The following is a 19,015-nucleotide window of genomic DNA, read 5'->3' on the forward strand; positions in this document are numbered from 1 at the left end:
GGATTGAATATATATTAATGAAAATTTTGAAGAGAGATATATTTAGAATACTTGGTTAGACCTGGTATTCAACAGTAAGTTTTGCAAGTTTTTCTTTTAAAAAAATAAAAAGAATACATTCTTAAAAACCCCAACAAGTTAGGAATCTTTAGTTTCTTAAGAAAACTTCCTGTCCTCCTTGGTCATATATTTTAAATATTTTGAATTTATTTACTATTAGCACTGTTCATTTTCCAGGCACAAACAAGAAGTTTTCCGGGCTTTGCTGACTTGCTCTATAAATGCTTCTATGTGTATTTCATGACAATAACAAAAAAAGACCTATTTTAATTTAGAATAGAACCTGATTTTGCAAACACTTAGGTTTGTGTATATTTTTCTAGGATACACTTTTGTTATCTCAATGAGATGATTTGTTTGTAAAAGTAGTAATCTCTTTTTGCAAAGACAGGAGTGAAATAACTTTCCAGAAAAGCATATATCGTTTACTGCTCATATGTTAACATTTATGGAGCATATAGAGCAAATAATATGAAAAATATTTAACTTATTTAACTACTTCAAATTAGTTGGTTTTCCATTACTGCATCTGACCTGAGAACCTAAAAGTTTTTATTTTCACATCATATAAAAAACATCAGGTAGGGTTAAAACAAGCTAATCATAAATAAAACAGTGCAGGTGAGCACCGAGGGTCTCATGACCTCTGTGCACTGGGTCACAGGAGAATAGACTTTAGAGATAGCAATTCTCTATCCTGGCCAGAATTCAGGCTGTAACTTTCCTTGAAGGTTCAATGACAAAAATGTTATTTGACTTGGGTTGTTTTTCAGGCAATAAAAATAACTTTCCAAGCTTATTGATTGAAACACAGGAGCTCATTAGACAAGGTAAGTTCCTGAGAGCAGACAGTGTTTCTGATAAGCTCAAGAGCAGCTTAGCTCAGGTCCTGTTCATCAAGGCCTAATGAGTATTTCTGAGACCATAGTCTGGTGGGGGAAAGCTGTACCACCTCAGCAGCTACTCTACATGTACAAAGGTTGTAGGAATTGGGAGCCCTGCTTCCTTGACTCTGACTTTCCAGGTATCACACTGATTTCAGCACAAAACTGACAGTGAAGGCAGGGAGGCGAGGCAAGAGTGACAGGCTGGCTGGGAGGGCACAGCCCTCAGTGGTGTGGCAGGGTGTCAGCTGTCATTCCATGTAACCAGTTGATGTGTGGATTGGGGGATTATTTTTACTAGACTAGCTTTTGCTTGGCAAGTAATTAGGGAGTTTATTGTGATGCTGCTCAAGGTCACCAGAAGCTGTGCAGGAAGGATGATTTTAAACCAGTGGCGGACTCATCATGTCAGGAACCACCCTTGGAGGAGAAACCTGAGGGCAATGCGTAACACAGTGGCCTGCCTGGGATGAAGTCACAATAGGGAAATGTGGAAAATGAACCGTGTTTTATTTTTTTTAAGCTGTATAAAGACAGCTTAAAAATAAGGATATGAGGCAAAGGTCATAGAATGTTAAGGGGTTGGAATGGACCTTAAAGAACATCTGGTTCCAAACCCTCTTCCTTGGGGCAGAGACACATCTCACAATAGCAGGTTGCTCAAGGCCTTAGTCAACATGGCCTTGATCACTGCCTGGGTGGGGACGTCACCTACATCCTCCCTGGGAAACTGTTCAAGTGTCTCACCACTCTCAGAGAATTTCTTTCTAACATCTAACCTAAATTTTCTCTCTTTCAATTTGCACCCATTAATCCTTGTCCTATCACTACACTTCCTGACAAGGAGCCCCTCTTCGACTTCCCGGTAGGCTCCCAAGATGGACGGATGCAGTTGATGGCGTGACCTTCATTGATTAACAAAATATTCTGGGCTGGAAGAGATATTCAAGGATTATCTAGTCCAACTGTTAGCCCTGCATAGCACATCCCCAGGAACCACACCATGTGCCTTCCTTGGACGCAGAAGCTGCTGGCAGGCTGGGGAGCAGGACGACTGCTCCTAAGCTGCTCTACTGTGCACATGGGAGCCGCATGAGCAGGCAGCAGGTAGATAAAGCTATTACATTAAGGCTCCAGAACAGCTCGGCGACCATCTGGTGCTGCAGGAGAGTGTGTGCTCTGTGTGTGTGCTGTGCTCTGTGTGTTTGTGTGCGCTCCGTGTGGGGGTATGCTGTGTGCCGCGTGTGGCAGGCCGCAGCAGCGCCCCAAGGCGCAGCCAGCACTGCGACCGGGCCCGGCCCCGCCCGGCGCCTCGCGGGGTGCCCGCGCCCCCCTGCGCGCGCCCGCGGCGAGGGGCGGGGCCAGGGGGCGGGGCGCGCGGGCTGCGGCCGCGCGGCGCCCCCGCCCCCTCCCGCGAGCCGGTGCCACCGTGACGCCGCGGAGGCCGCGCAGGCGCAGGAGCGCCCACAGCGCCTGTTGTATCCGGCCGGCGCCTTTTCTCCGCTCCCCGCCTCCTCCTCCCCGGCCGCCCGTCGCGCCCGCCCAGAGCCGCCGCTGCCTCTGCCGTGCACGGCCTCCCCTCCCTCTCCGCGGTGTGGCCGGCCGGCAACGCCTCCGATCTCCCCCGTGCGCCCCATGAAGCGATGGCAGCGGCCAACTTCGGCAAGATCCAGATAGGGATCTACGTGGAGATCAAGCGCAGCGATGGTGAGCGGGCCGCGGGGGGACGGCGGCCGCGGACACCACCCTCCTCCCTCCCCCCCCACCCCGTTCCCCGTTCCCCGCATCCCGGCCGGGCGGTGCCGCGCGCGCGGGGCGCGGGGGGCGGGCGGTGCCGCGCGCGCCGGGGCCCATTGTGTGCGCGGGGCCGGGGCGGGGCCACGCCCGGCGCGCGCTGCGGTTGTCAGGGGAGCACGGGCGGGGCCGGGGGGGCCCGGCGGGGACCCGAGGGGGACTCACGGGTGGGGCGGCACCGAGACGGCGGGGTGGCCTTGGCTGGGGGGGTGGAGTGGGGTTTCGGACGTGGGTCGGTGGGAGGGGAGCCGAGGAGCTTTTGGCAGGGAGGAAGGAGGGCCTTCGGGGAGGGGATGAGGTGATGGAGAGAGGGAGGGAGGAAGGAAGGAAAGGCCTTTTCGTTTGGAAGAGGTAACTTCTTGTCTGCTCCGGTGCTCTGAAAAATGACACAACGGTAATGCCCTGACAGGAATGCCTTTGGACATTTCCATCACTTGGCAGAAAGCATGATGTTATTATTTCAGATGTTCTTTGTGATTAAAATGTAGGAAGAGTACTTGCTATTATGCCCCTGAGTTGTAATTTCTCCTTTGGGGATCCAGTGTTTCTCGTCTTGCCCAGCTTCTCCTGGTGGGAGGATGTGTGGTGCTATCTGAAAATACATATGAATCAAGGAGGCATGTGTGACAGGTTTAGGATGCTAACTCTTCGTATTTGTCTCTGGAGATACTCAAAGCCCACCAGGATGTGTTCTTGTGTAACCTGCTCTAGGTGACACTGCTTTGGCATAAGGGTTGGATTAGATGATCTGCAGAAGTCCCTTCCAATATCAACAATTCAGTGGTCCTGTCTGTTAGGAGACAGCTGACATGGGAAATTGACTGAATCAATGGCAGGTCACTTATGACTTCAGCTCTTGGATTTGAGTGGGAATATGTAATCTGTTCTCAGCCTCTCTGAGATCTGTGAAACCTGCTAAATTGGGGTGGGGTTCTGCTGGGATTTTCTGGGAAGGTTTTGTTGTTGCTGTGTGTTTTTGATTTTTGATTTTTTTTTTCCCCTGGGATCTAGAAGCTTGCTAAAGAGTAAGCAGATGTTTCTAAGGGAAGAGAGATGTGGAGATCCAAGGCTCTGAAGCTAGCATGGTTTTGTCATGAGGCAGGAAAAAAACAGTCAACAAGCCTTATGCAGCTTGTCTTTCTTGTGTTCCATACTGCAATTCAGCCCTACAATAAAATAGTGGTTGGTGTTGGCTGGACACTGGTTTACACCCAACCCCTCAATTTGTGCCAAATGCCCTGTTTGCCACATGATGAATGTGATCGGTCTGGCAATTATATTCGTAACTCCTGTGCATCTCTGTCTGGGAAAGCCTTGCAGTAGCATCTTATAAAACTTTTTCTGATATATGTGTGAACTCCTAAGAAACATTACCATTCGGTTTGTATGCCTTTGGAAATTAGGCATGAAAATGCTTTGCTGCTCTTGTTTTCTGCTCTGTAGGATTGTACACACTTTTTAATGTCAGAAGTGATTTTGGTAACTCTCAAAATAATACTTATTTTCATTACTATTAATGGTTTATGTATTTTGCTGTATCACTGAAAAAGGTGATGCAGCACATTAAGTATATTACTCATCAGTAATATGGACTGGGGGAATGTCTTCACAGCAGTTGCTCAAACTGTAGGGTTTTGAGAATTTGTGTTAAATTGGTCCATGTGTGGGCAAGACTGCAGTGTCATAGTTAAGTGGTAGGTCCCTAGTTATTGTGACGTGTCCTTTTTTTTCTTTGGGACTGGAAAAGATGTCCTGTTCTGGCTCAGGCTGCTGCAGCTAAGTGTCATTCTCTTCCCATGAAACTGTAGGAGAAACTGTCCTAGGTATGTGGAAAAGAGCATTTTGAGGGATATGTGGAAGGACAGCCAGCACTAGATTGCATTATCTCATAGAAGGCAGTTTTCTAACCTCAGCAATGGAAATCGGTCTTGTTGCTGATGACAAGGTGAGAGTCTTGCTGCTTGTCCCTCTGTCGGCTGAATTGTTCCTACAGACTCTCCCCCATTCAGTGTGTCTAATGATTTTTTTCTTCTGATTATTTAATACGTTAATTGATGATTTGATTAACTAAACCCAGTAGAAAACTTGTATCTGCTAGTTTTCTGCACAATTAGTGTGTTCCAATAGCTTACAGAGGGATCTGTGACCCCAGCAGTATCAGTATGTAGCAAATATATATAGTCATAGTCAGGATGACATGGAAGTCTTTACATGTGGTCTTCTGGATCTGCTCTCCCCAGAGCTGTATCATAGGAAGAATCAGGGCTGTCTCTCATATCAGCTGCTGTTGGCTGGAAACCATTAAAACTGTTTAGGAAACTTTTGAGAGAGGAATGTGTTCATATGGGCTTTTCTTTTTACATATTTTCTTGTCTGTAGTGAGTCCTTTCTTAAAACTAAAAATTGTTTTGAGAGGTAGAGATAGTAATTCTTTAAGTTTTTCTTACTTACCTCTTTATTTGCTGAATCCAGAGAAGAATAGTTTTACTTAGTTAATGGCGTCAGTGAAAAAGTGTGTGGGTTTTTTCATCTATCTGCCAGTAATCTTAAACATTCTTTTCTGAATACAGTTTTTTATTGATTCCAGAAGACTGTTTTTCCTTAAGTAAAAAGGAAAGCTAAAAGAAATGCTTTTTTTTTGGTGAAACGTGGTTGTTACGAGTGAGACCAGAACATTCTGGAAAAAATAAGTCGCATATTCTGTCATTTTGACAAGTTCTAATTAGCCTGAAGTGAGAGATTTATTGTAGGACTGAATAGAAAATTAATGTTGTACAAAAGAAGGGCATTGTTAGAAGTCATGGCCAAAAATACATGAAAACCAGTTTGGATAAACCCCTGCATTTTCAAGAGCTGATGTTGCAGAGCTGCTTGCTGTTTTTTTCTCAGCGTATAAACATCCTTATAACTCTTACCTACAGCTGTATATAGTATTTCCAGTTACAACTGTAATAACTAGTTATGTTCATGTACCATAAAAAGGTACTAAGTGGTCACCTATTCCAGGTTTTTATAATAACTTCTGATACTGAAATTTACTGCTTGGTTTAAATTATGCACATTGCTTGAAATATGACTAGTCTGTCTTGGAAATGGGAAAGAACTACTTTGTTTTAGTTTTCAAATGGCTAAGAATGGACTGTATTTCCACATTTGAAAAATGTGTCTTTTCACATGGAAACTTAGGGCAGTTAGTAGGAAACCAGAAGGTACCTGCCAGACTCATGGTATTGATCCTGTCCAGAAGATGTCCCTTGTTGAGGTCTAAAGATAGGCATTTTTCTGTTGATGAATTATCTTTACACAAATAATAATAGCTTGCTGTTTCATGTGTAAACTTACACCTGTATCTACACTTCCTGTGCATTGTGCCATTAATGGTGACAAAGACCTGCATAAGTATTTGTAGAAAGAGTCTTTCACATTTTTTTCTCCATAAATGCAGGCTTTTGCTGAAAAAAGGTAAATCACTTCTGCTCTGCATCCCTTTAGTAGGTTGATTAATTTTTTTTTTTATTTTCTGTCCATTTCCTCCTCAGACTGTTCCTGCTCTTTGCATATCTGAAATACACCTAGAAAGGCAGAGAAATTAATTATATATTTGCTCATTTTGAAAGTGGAATGAGAGAGAGGCAAATACAATTCTGGCTTCACTGTGTCAGAAATAACATACAGGCATGAGGAGAAGGGACACTTGTAATTAGGAGACTGACTTAAGATTTGGCTGAACCTTCAGGAAAGGAAAAATGAATTTTTAAGGATTAACCATCAAATAATGTAAAAAAGAAAGGTCATGAATTTATGTCCATGTTTTTCATAATACAAGAATAGGAGAGCTGTCAGTATTTGAAGAGGAAAACTGTACCTAGTCCTTTTCCCTTTTAACAATTTCAAGTTATCACATGAAGATTGTTACCAGAGGAGATTGAATCTAGAAGCATAGCAGTATTTTAAGAAGGTGGTAGGGATATCTAGTTTTATAAGAAAAACTAAAAAAAAAATAATACAGCAGGAACTGTCGGAACTCAGGATGTCCCTCTGGGTGTCCAGAGTTGCCTTGCCAAGGGGCTCAGAAACCCTGGCACAGAGCCCAGAACACCTGTGGGTTTGATTATGTCCCATGGAGCAAATTACCAGCTTTGTATGAAGACCTGCAAGCCACAGCAGTTTAAGTAATGCAATAATAAAAATTATCACTGGGTGAAAAAGTAGATTTTTGGGGTTTCTAGAATGGGGGTTTCAGGGACAAGAGGGGGGGATTTGGGCATGTCCAGCCTTTCTTCTTCTCTGCCTCCATCTTCTGCTCTGATGTTGGCGCTTTTAGATTGGTTTAGAGTAGAAGCTCACTGTCTAACATAGGTAATAGGTATTGGAACGTAATTGTAAATATTGTATACGTAGTTTTTAGTATAAAGAGATAACACCATCCCGGGGCAGGCAGTGTGCCTGGAACTGTCCTGCTGGACAGACCTCAGCAGGGCGGGAGGAAAATTTTTATAGATAAGCAATAAACAACCTTGAGACTGAGAACTGAAGAACTCCAACTCATTCTTCAAGCACGTGGGCCAAAACAGAGACTTTTCATGTATCTCAGGGTCGCAGCAATTTGGACCCTCGAGAAGGAACTGTAAATAGCTTTTCTTTTTCCCAAGTTTGTAGTTTGAAAACCTCTTACTGATGGGAGGTAGGAAGAAATCTTGCCCGTGGCTGTGATGTTTTTAATTGCCTACTTAAGAATTTTCTTCATTTGTGTCTGGAGCAGCTGGAATGGTCATGGTGGGGGATGATCCATTCAGTCTAAAAACCTACTGTGACCTTCTCGCTGCTTAGTCTTGGTAACTATTTTCACCTTCAGACAGAAATGGAACTGCATTTTAGCAACAGTCAGGGCTATACTTTGTTTCCTTTGTTTCTCTAAAACCCAGCTTCTGTGAAATTCATGTTTCTCAGAGTTGTGAATTCGGTAGGATCCTCTGTGTTCTGGGTAGTCTTGTACCTTTGTGTACAACTCCCAGCAGCAAGAATGATTTTATAGCAGGAGAGAAGGTTTAATGATGCTATAAAATTTCTGTTCAGGTTTGGGTAGTCACCCTATTTTACAAGCTCTTGAGGATAGATTTAAATGGTAATGTGTTTTTACTCTTTCCTTTGGTGACATACATCTATTTGTTCCCTATGATTAAAGTATTTGTTACTGTATTTAAATAATTTCACTGAATTACCTAATCCCTATGTAATATGCACAGATACAATGTGTCTTTGTAGTTTCATAATAGCCAAAATACACTCATGGTTTCAAGTCTGCTGTTGGTGGTCCAGCTAATGGTTCCAGCATTTAGGCTTTTCTGGTGTAGGTTCTCATTGTTACATGCAAAGTTTCTCAAGATTTTTCCCTCAGAAAAATTGACCAGGAGGATATGTTAAATTTTCTTTTTCCTTTTTGGAGTCACTTTTTATGTGTTCAGCTTTCATTAAGCCATGAATTTTCATTGTAACTCACAGATTCTCAGATATGTATGTAGGCCTTCTGTATTTTGTGGAAATAGCTTTTTTGCAAGATGAATAGCGCGAGCTGAGTCCTGTTCTTCAGAGAAGATTCTCATCTTTGCTCCGTAAGTGTGTTTAGTACAACATTATTTACTGGCATTAATATCTTTAGAGGTGTATGCCGGAACTAGCATCACACAGCTTGTATTGCATGGTTTTCCCCCAGTAATCATGTTATGGGGGAAATCTGTTCTTTATTTAATAGGTAAAGTTATTGTTCTGTGCTTCCATGCTCTCTGATGGCCTGTTGCCTGGGCCTAGCATTGCTCATCTTTTCTTTTTACAGCTTTATGGATGGAAGACTTCGCTGTGCTGCTATGGCACCAAGCATCACTTTTCCTCTTGTTAAGGTGGGACAAGACAATAAGTCATGGGGAAGAAGTCATGCTTGACTGAAGAGTAATGTCATTGCAAAAGTATCTCTTTCTGTTTACTCTAGGAAATGAACTAGCCTTTTGAGTTTTTTTTTCATATATCTACTTACTGTGGAACAAGGTAGAGAAAAGAGTGTGAAGTATTTACCAGGTGAGCTGCACAAAATCTGTAGCATATTTATTATGTTGACTTGTAAAGTGTGCCTCAATGATTTTTTTTTTTTTTTGTTTGAGGAATAAGTAACAGAATGGAGTAAATTAACTTCATTGCTCCGTTACTGTTTAGGTTCTTTGTTTATAAACATTTACTGCTCATATCATAAAGTGGGAATTTTTTTCCCAGCTTTTCTTCCTGTCTTATATTTTGTTGGGTTATCTTGTCTTCCTCACCATACTGTATGACAGGATTTGGGATTATTCACATTGTGTGTATTCCATAGAGAAAAAGAATTTGGTTGCTTTTGGTGCATTAAAGGTTAATGTTAACTTCAGAATTAAGTTAAATTTCTAATGTGATAAAAGAAGTAAGATGTAGAAGTTCACAGTAAGAACTACTAAGCAGCCTTTACCTTCTCCAGTAGTGAGAATGTATACAAAATATAATACATGGTCAGGCATGGTGGTGTTTGTGATTTAAAATTGAGATGTTTTTAGAAGATACTGGATTTTAATAGTCAATTTCTCATTATGCCTCTGTAGCATAGATAAAACTGTTTAGAGGTGTATATGCTTTCAGTGTCTTTTCCCTGATGTAGGATAGAAGATTTTTGTGTAGTTGCAGTACATTCTCTGTTATATCTCTTCATCTATTTCAAAAACACAAAAAAGCTGTCAGATATATGAACAGTTCTTTTTCATTGCTTGAAATCTTGTGTGTGTTTTCCAGATTTACGACTCATCTCTTTTCAGAAGTTTTTTATGTTTTTGAAGCTCCTTTTAACAACCTTTTAAAACATTTGCTTGTAGTTGTACATTCCAAACCTTTAGGTTTTACTGTGACTTGGTATTTGGGGTTGTATTTAAATCTCTCTCTGTAATGGACTGAATATAGGCATAAAACCAGATATTCCTACCTATAGTGTTTGAAGCAATTTTTCTTGTGTTTGGGCAGATGTTTCCCTATTTATGTAAGACTGTTAGACACTTTTCATAATTAAGTTGGCTACAGTTAGTTTTGACTACTAGGATTTTTAACTTAAGACTCTTTTTCTCTGCCTGCTGTGCTGGGGTTAGCTTTCAGTTACATGTCTTGTAGGGAAATGAAGATGGGAAGGCAGGGAACTAAAACTATGACTTAGATATGTCGTTTAGATAGAGGTTGTCTAAAATTGCTATATCCTCAAACCCATTCATATTGTGTATGTGTGGACACATGTGCTGTTTTCTTTTCCTGCTGGAGTTCCTTTCCTAAAAATGTTTATAGTTTTATATTGCTTATGGGTGCAATATTCTAAAATTTTTATTTTCGTTTTCTGTTATGTTCCAAATACATGTATAGATGGGTGATTGTCATGATTTTCCTATACCTTTGACTTCTGTAAAGAGATCCTTTTAATTCTGTATTGTTTAGCCATAAGACAGTGTTGCCTGTGTCTGATAACCTGGAAACATGCTTTGTTCATATCTCCAAAAGGAATAATAAGGCAAATTTTGACCATAGAACATTCACATACCATTGATTTGCTGGAAGTCAGTGGATTCATCTACCATTGTTAAATACTTTCCTGAGGTGGAGCCCCTGTGGAGGTAGAACAGGGGGCTTGATGTTGGTCTCTTGTGCCACACTTCTCTGTGCCTGGTACTTGCTCCAGGAAAATGGTGCTGCCACGGCGGGTAGTAATTCTCAGGCAGCTGTTACAAAGATGGCATTACCATTTCCACATTAAAAAAGTGTTCTGCAAAGCTCATTTTGCTGCATTTGAATTTGGTCATTGCTAAATATGTAAAACTAGGGTTTGCATTTGTTAGACAAAAGGCAATAAGGCTGTGTGTAAAAATGCATTAGATTTACCTTTCCTTGATATGAGTATGAATTTATCAGGCTAAATTTGTGTGCTTTTTTAATGTATGTAGTGCACTGAACCATTTACATGAACAGTACATGCTTAGAAGACTCCTGGTAACTCTACTATTACTGTCTAAATTCAGTTGTTTCTTGTTGCTAGGAACCCAAGTTAATTTTAGAATTGCTTAAAAGGAGTAGGTAATGGCTCTTAAGGACAACTCTGTAAAACTGTGTCTAACCAAAACTTTTTATGTTGGTTTTCAAAAATGTGAATTATCAATTAAATTTAAGTAAGCCACTTGATCAGTTTTTTCCTTTTGCCTTTTATTAATTGGATCTTGTTTAGCAACCCTCGATCTGATACTGTATTTTGACTCTTGAAAGACGGATGAGGGATTTTGTTGCTTTAAAGGCTTGAATGTGGTAGTAGATTTTTAAATTTTGCTTTATTCAATAAACATGATTTCAGAGTAGCTTAGTTTTTATTTAGTGTCAGTTCTTGTTCCATCAGGCATAAGCTGCTTTTGGGTTCCCCAGGCTTCTAAAGGAGACAGTCTGCTGCATTCTCTGCCACTGATGTAACACCAGCACCACATAAAACTAATTGGACACTCCCAATCAGTAACAAAGTGACTTGTAGATAACAAAAAGTCTCTTACTTTGTTTTCATTTTTAGGAGTATGTGGTAGTTCTGTTCACCTAGTAGAATGTTATTTACTTTCACGTTATCAGAAATCTCATTGAAGCTGTGCCAAGTTTTCTAAATTTTATGTTCTCTTGTCTCTCATCAGGCACTTCTAGATTTGTGTAACCCCAGGTATCAGAAGTGTATTTTTAGTCTTTTCTGTTAATTATAGAAGTGTGTATTTAGGAATTGTTTCAGTGGACGAGCACAGTGGATGTGTGGGTGGAGGGAGATGCACAGTGGGCTTTGTCTAAAACTTTCTCTTTAGAAGCGTTGTGTGCCATATACTTGTGCCCTTGCAGAGTTTGGCTGTAGAAATTTTGTTGCACAGGGCTGCACATTTTGCAGTCACTAATATGTGTTACTTCTATTCAGTGGCTAAACTACATATGGCGTTTGAGGATCCAGCTGATCTGTAGAAATCTTTGCACAACTGATCTGTAGAAGTGTTTCATTTTTAGATATGCAGGAATGCATAGTGATGTGCTAATGAGGATCTGGCTGTAGGAAGAGGGCAGTGGAAATAAATTCAGCTTAAAAAGCACATGAACACTTAGGTTTTTGAATACTCAAAATTTCTAATTCCACTTTGGGTTATGTTTTCTTGTACTTCTATCTTTTTATTATTTGAACTTCAGTGTGAATTTTGGCATTTTAGTACAGTAGGAATTCAGGTGGTGATGAATAATGTCAATATTTTAATTACGACCAGATGATTTTTAAGTTCTGATAAGCTTTAATCAAACACAGAAGAATTAAAATACTGCTTAATGTTTTCTTGTTGGTTTGAACTTTTAGAACCTTGTTAAGCTAAAATACAAGCTTTAAATTTGCATGAGAATGAAGTCTTTTCTCTTTTGAACTGGAGCAACAGTTGGCAGCTCTGTAATGAATTAAGTAACAGTTCATATTCTTACTAAATATAATTTTGTGAAGTAAAGGAGAAAAAAAAGCTCCAACAAAAACAGACCGTGATGGGATGGGTCATGAAAAGCAAAGGGTACCATTTTGAAAATATCTGTAGAAGATGCTGTTAAAAATTTTCTGTAAGATGCAGGAAGCTGTTGTTTTTAGACAGGTATGGTTAGCTTCAGAGAAAGTAGAAAAAACCCTCAAAAGAAGGTCTTGGCCATTTATTCAAACAATAAACAAAATGAAAAAGGAGGAGAGGGAGGGAGAAGACTGCCCAAGTCACGTGAACCTTTTGCAGATGATATTCACCAAACTATTTTAATCCACCACAATTTTAAATCCTGTTACTTAACAAAATTCAATAGCCACTAAACGCAAATGCTGTTTGAAAGACTGTCTAGGTTTAATACCAGCCAGCAGCTAAGTACCCCTGTTTGACTGAGCTGTTTGCTCGTCCACACACCTCTACCCCTGGTGGGATGGGGAGGAGAATTAGGAAAAAAAAAAAAAAAGTTAAAACCTGTAGGTTGAAAAAAGAGCAGTTTAATGATATAATAATAATAATAATAGTGGTGGTAAAATTAGGAACATAATTGTGATGAAAAGGGAGACCAGTAGGAGAGAAACAATATGCCAAAAAAGGCAAGTGATGCACAGAACAAGGTCTCACCACCTGCCGACCAATATGCAGCCTGTCCCGTGCAGTGAATTGGACCCTTGCAGCCAACTCACACCAGTTTATATACTGGTCTAGGTATGGAGTGACAGGATCATAGAATGATTTGGGTTGAAAAGGACCCAAAAAATTATCCACTACCACCATCTCATTACGCCTGCCATGGGTCTTTCACTAGACCTGGTTGCTCAGAGCCCTATCCAGTCTGGCCTTGAAAGCTTCCAGGGATGGGGCATTCACAGCTTCTCTCAATAACTATTTCCAGTGCCTCACCATCCTCAAAACAAAGTTTTCTGAATATCCAGTCTAAACCTACTCTCCCTGAGTCAAAGACTGTTACCCTAGTCCTATCCCTACATACTATTGTCTAAATAAAGAGTATCCCTTTAGCTGTTTCAGGTTAACTCTCCTGGCTATGCTTCCTCCCATGCTCTTGTCACCTACTCACTGGCAGATCATGGGACACTAATATGTCCTTCATTTTGTGGTAAGCGCTAACTAGAAACAAACAAAGCATGAGTGTGTTATCAACATTATTCTCTTACTGTGTTAAAATGACCTGAGCTGTCAGGTATGTCCTGGTATGGCTGACTCAGATAGTTATCTTTCATGTCAGAAAGCTTACATGTCAGAAATGTAATGAAATTTATACTGAACACAGAGGGCCTGGATCTGCAAAAATATATGAAGTATTCTGAGAGTAACTTTGAGAAGCAGTTTTAGAAGTTTATAGAAGCTGCCTGCAAAATTGTTCAGTGGTCTCCAGAGAAGTCAAAATGCACAAAAATATGTAAAATAATATTCAGTTTTACAAAACTATTAAAAAACCCAAGACTGCATAAGATACTGAACTATTCCTGCAAAGTGCTTACAAGTTATGAACTCATTGGACAGGTAGAAATGTTGTTATCAGGAATTGAATGGAAGCGTTCACTTGTGCAGCATCAGTAAAAGTAAAATTTGCTAGAGGACAGCAAATATAGTCCTGTTATACATTGGTGTCTTGTTCTCATTTGAATAAAGTTTGCATCGCTGCTTAATCTTTCTTAAATATGAGAACTGGAGGGGGGTTGGTATGGGCCATGGTAGGGACTAGCAGGTGCTGGTAAACTTTGCAGGAGTTTTAGAAATTGGTAGATTATTATTGTTTCATATTGGGGATTTTTTACACTTTAAAAGGGATATTGCTGTGTGATTATGTAACCAAATTTTTACTTTATGAATGGTTAATTCTTACTTTATGAATGGTGAACTTTTCCCTTTTCTCCTTATGTAACTTACTGAAATTGGAGAAAGCTGGGTAAAATCTTCTGAAGTGTTTTTGCTTTTTGGGGAGGTTCTTCAGTCTCCTTTCTACTTACAGTACTTGCAGTAAGCTCACCACTTCTATATGAAGTACACTAGTGAATCAGATGGGTGGTTCATCTAGTCCAGCAACCAGGGGCTATTTAGGGAAGCACATCACCTTTGTCTCTTTCCAAAGTCTTTGTTTTCCCCCACTATGCAGAATTGTATCTAGGATGTTAGAAGTACAACTTTCCCTAGTTCTAGCAATTTGTAGACAAGTTGTCTGTGGATTTATTTAATACCTTTTTGACCAGACCTATTGCAGACACAAGATTGAGAAGTTCCCTGTTTTCTGCATATAAAAATACACTACCACTTTCATCTGTCTGTAACCTATGCCTTAAGAGACCACTCCCAGCTTTAGTCTTGAAGCATTTGGTCAATAATAGTTTTCACTCATTTTGTTTTTTATTATTGTAAAGCACAACCAAGTCCACCCTCAGTGTTCTCTGTAAAAGTGAGCAGTCTTTACCTGCTTAATATACTTTTTCTCTTTGTTTTCTTAGTTGTCCTTCCCTTAACCTCCTCTAATTCTACTACATATTTTTTGTAGTGTGCCATAGTACTTGAGATGTGGGTGTACCAAAGTCTTATTTATATTTTGAAAAGGATACTTGCTTTTAAGTTTCAACAGCTTTTTTTGTCATTGCAGCAGGTGCATGTTTAGGCAATGATGTTTTGAGAGAGCTGTGTCAACTAAAGGATCTCTAGAGCTGTAACTTCTAGTTCCAGATTCAGCATTATAAAGCTGTAATTAATCTTTTCTTTAACATTTGTCTTGGATTGAAAGATAAGTGTCTGCTAAGGAAAGCAGGAGCCTCCCTTGGAGTAGAAAATATGACCCCCTTCCCTCCAAATTATTATAACTTTGAAATTAAGGAGCTTTCAGGCCAAGGGATGAGAAGAAGAATAACAGTTGTTTACTAGTGTGTGTATGTATAACAAGGCAAAGAAACAACAACAATGACAGTAGCAACAAACAAAACCAGAAAACTCAGTAAAGTCTCTTGGTGCTCTGTAAGCTCTTCCCTTCAGTGCAGTTCCGGTCACAGCCGGCAGGGGCGCTGCTGGCTCCGGGTGGGGCAGGGGGTGCGATGACTTCCCCGTGCTACAGGGGGCGCTGTGCTGCAGCTGCAGCCTTCTCCCTCACCTGGCAATGGTGGACGCAGGTGGCGGAAGGGATGGGACGGCACTTCCTTTACAAACCCCCAGTGGCAACCTATCCCAGTGCCCATCCAGATAGCGAAAGGAGCTGCAGCAGGAGCCTCGGAGCGGTGACTAGAATGCAGGGCGGGCTCACCCTGGGCAGCAGACAAGAGGCAGCAGAAACTCCGCAGTTGCAGCTGGAACCACAGGGCATCCCAGCAGGCAAGGGATGTGTGGCTACAGTGTAGTGAAGAGCTGGGAGCAGTGGCAGGGGAGCTGGATGGATGCAGCCTGACTCCCAAACGGGGCAGGGAGAGGGGCTTGGGGATCCCGGGATTCCCCCTGAGGGATCCAAGCAGATGATGAAGGATCCTTTTTTTTTTCAGTGAGGCAGGGTGCCAATAACGTCCCAGTTCAGTGGCTACTCTCACCCACAGCACAAAAAGCAGGGTAGGGCTGGGCTCTGGCAGCGGCAGCGAGTTCCCGCGCCAAACAGCAGCTCGACTGTCCCTCTCCGGGAGAGCAAAGCATCTAGGAGCTGTGCCTAGTCCCTTTTCCCCCAGCCCAATTCTCCCTGTATCTCTGCTCCTCAGAGAGAAAGTAGTTACTTCTTTTGTCCCTCTTAAGTACTGATCATTACTGCTTCTTAGCAACAAAAATGGGAGAAAATTCCTTTAGAGAAAGAAAACAAAAGGAAGAAATCCTAAACCCCAACAGTGTTGAAGCTCATCTGCCACTTTTTTTCTCTACTCTCGTTTATTTGGGATGACTCTTTTGGAGTCATCTAACTACCCAAAAAGTTGTCTTGTCAAAGGATCAGATGGCAAATTCAGTGTATTGTAGTGTTACTAAACACCAGACTCAAGATGTTCTGTAAGTTTGTAGCTAATGTTGTGAAAGGCCTATATAATAAAAGAAAACATGCTTCTCTTTGCAGATGCCCTACTTCATTACTTGTTTGCATGCGATCTCCTTGTACAGAGGATTAGAATAGTTCACATTTTGCACTGTTCTGGCAATGAGTTTATCTTGCACCTCATTTTAGTCTAGGCAGTGAGCTTATCTTGCACCTCATTTTAGTCTAGTGTCCTGGTACCATGATAATTCTCAGTGCACATGTACTAGTTCACTTCCAGGCTCCCATCTTGAGTAAACCAGATGACCTGCCTCCTAGAGAAAACCTTAACTCCTGTGTCTGATTCTTGAGAAGAGGCCTGAATTGCATCATTTTGTCTGTCACTGCTTGGGCAGTCTTTTGTTTTAGTAAGCATCACACTTTCATATTGTTGTGCATGTGGGTGGACATGCAGCACATGCACCTATTCATTCTCTTGAAGGCATCATTGTAGGAGATTGCAATGCCCTTTTCATATTTTTGTGTAAGTCAAGGTGACTTGTGAGGTCTTGATACATTCTATGTATCCATATAGATACCATTTGGGACCATGGGTGCATCTGTAACAAGGATTCAGTTCAAACAGTAAATGGACTTTGGACACATATCTTCTGATCAAATTTACTTCCTTTTGCTGTGCTTTAGTTGTCACAAAATTCCTTTTAGGTGAAATGTAACTGGAGGGTACGTGGAAGAGAAGTGCACAATGCATGCTGGCAAAGGGTATTCAGCCTGTGGTGCTAGAGCAGTCCTGTGCAAAACACACAGTATGAACTGCTGATCCCAAGCACCACCAGCTTTGCTCTACAGACCTCTCTGTGCCTGTTGCAGTAGTGTGCTACTTGCTGCCACAGACACAGCTGAGGGACCTGAGCTGAGCACTAAAGTGCTGTACATCCGAGCAGTATGCCATAAAGATGCTGGATCAGCACCTGTGGACATGAACCAATGCCATACCAGATGTCTTAGGTAATCTCTCCACATGTGGTCTGAAAGAACGGCGCAGAAAGGATTTTCAGGACAGGGATTTTCTCTTACATCCTAGTTCTGTCTGATGCTTGAGAATGAAGATGTTGGGTTATGTTATGAATAGAAAAGTTATCCATTTTTTTAAAGGTTGCAGAGTTCACAGGTTGGACCAGTTGCTGCCAGGGGGGAGTTCTAACTGTTCCTTCTTGATAGTTTCATGTCAATAGTTGGTCATTAATAGTTGGTCATTAACTATCTATTGTTGATGGTTGAGAATTCCCCTTTTTTGTCGAGTACCGCCCTGCTGCTGCCTGGCACCTTCCCCCAGGATGGTGAAGGAGAGGGGATGACGGTACTAACAGGCAAATGAGGAAATATTTCACCAAACCTAGCAAAAACCCCTAAAAACAACGAACCAACACGAAATTAAGAGATTGAAGTGATGTCTAGATGTGAGGAACAGAATCCAGTGCCTGCTGAGACCCTTTTTACCTTTCACAATAACCTCAAAAGACGTCGACTAGAAAAGGACCCTGAATGTCAAAGCGAAAAATGAGGAATCTCCTGGTGCTCTCATGAGGACAGAACCCCCAGCAGACAAAGCTCCTCCTCCGTGCTACTCCTGGAAGCAGTGGCGGTGTGAGCGCGACCTGTCAATTCTTCCCCCACCCCGAGCTGATTTTTAATAAAGGCATCAAAAAGGAGAAAGATCTCCTGCCCTATTTATTTCAGGTTATGCCATGCTTCAGTAAGACCATGACACAATCTGCCTTGACAGCAAATGCTAGATCCTTGTCTGAGTTCCTTCCCCTCTCCACAAAGAGAAAGACTGTTGTGGTACCCCAACAACAAAACCAGGATAAGTGAATAAAAAGATTTTAGGCCATGGAGCAACTGGTGATTGCATCAATATCTGTTTCAGAGGAGATTACAGCTCATTCTTTACTAAAGTAAATGGAAAAATTAGAAATAAAATAGAATCATTCATACAGGAATGTACAGTATCTTGACTAAAATTAGTAACGAACAGTGGAGGACAGATACTGAAGTGCTCCTAGTCTCTGTCCCAAACTAGTGTGATAGAGATGAAGCAGGTTAGCATGATGTTGAATCCTGGAGCTGAGTCTGTGGTGACCTGAGTTTGTTCGTGCCAGATCATCAGGGTAGGAGAGACTTTATGCAGCACTGGCAGTAGCGACCATTTTGTGAAAGTAAGCCATAAATTTCTCTGAATTTAATAAACTATTTAGTAGACTATGAAAAATGATTCAGATTAACACAAGAAAGGTCAGGTGCTTAAGACAGGTGATGATAGTTTACCTAGTAATTTTTAGCTAACAACATAACTTCTGGGATCAGTTTTGGGACTGGATGGCTAGTTTTTCCCGTACATTACAGTTATTAATTCTTGGTCATAACACAGAAAGTAACACTGCTTTTGGGAAGCTTCAGTACTTCGCTGGAGTGTCATAATCATGTATCTGGAGATATATGTTGTGCCAGAACATTAAGAGGTGTTTAACCTCATCAAAAATACAACAGAAGACTGAATAGAGAAGATAATACAGCGCAGGGAGCACTGTAGGATTCTATCACCATGTACTCGTCCGCACAATGCGTGTTCCACCCTTTAGCCCCTCCCAAAGTCTTGTCAATTGACTCCTTCTTTGCTTCCAGTGGCGGAGATCACTTTCTTACATCTTGATTGGAGGCCAGGTTTG

At 41.4% G+C, this 19,015-nt stretch overlaps 1 protein-coding gene across 2 annotated transcripts in view; it reads left to right on the forward strand.

Moving 5' to 3' along the window:
• The first annotated feature begins 2,473 nt into the window (after nt 1–2,473).
• KIF2A (kinesin family member 2A) overlaps nt 2,474–19,015 on the forward strand; it is a 58,887-nt gene continuing 42,345 nt past the window's right edge. For both annotated transcript variants that reach the window (XM_084225812.1, XM_084225813.1), the window contains exon 1: nt 2,474–2,651. In XM_084225812.1, coding sequence (XP_084081938.1) covers nt 2,588–2,651 — 64 coding nt within the window. In that variant the 5' untranslated portion in view covers nt 2,474–2,587. The remainder of the gene's footprint in view (nt 2,652–19,015) is intronic.

This window comes from Fringilla coelebs (assembly GCF_963513975.1).
Source record: "Fringilla coelebs genome assembly, chromosome: Z".
Classification (NCBI taxonomy): domain Eukaryota; kingdom Metazoa; phylum Chordata; class Aves; order Passeriformes; family Fringillidae; genus Fringilla; species Fringilla coelebs.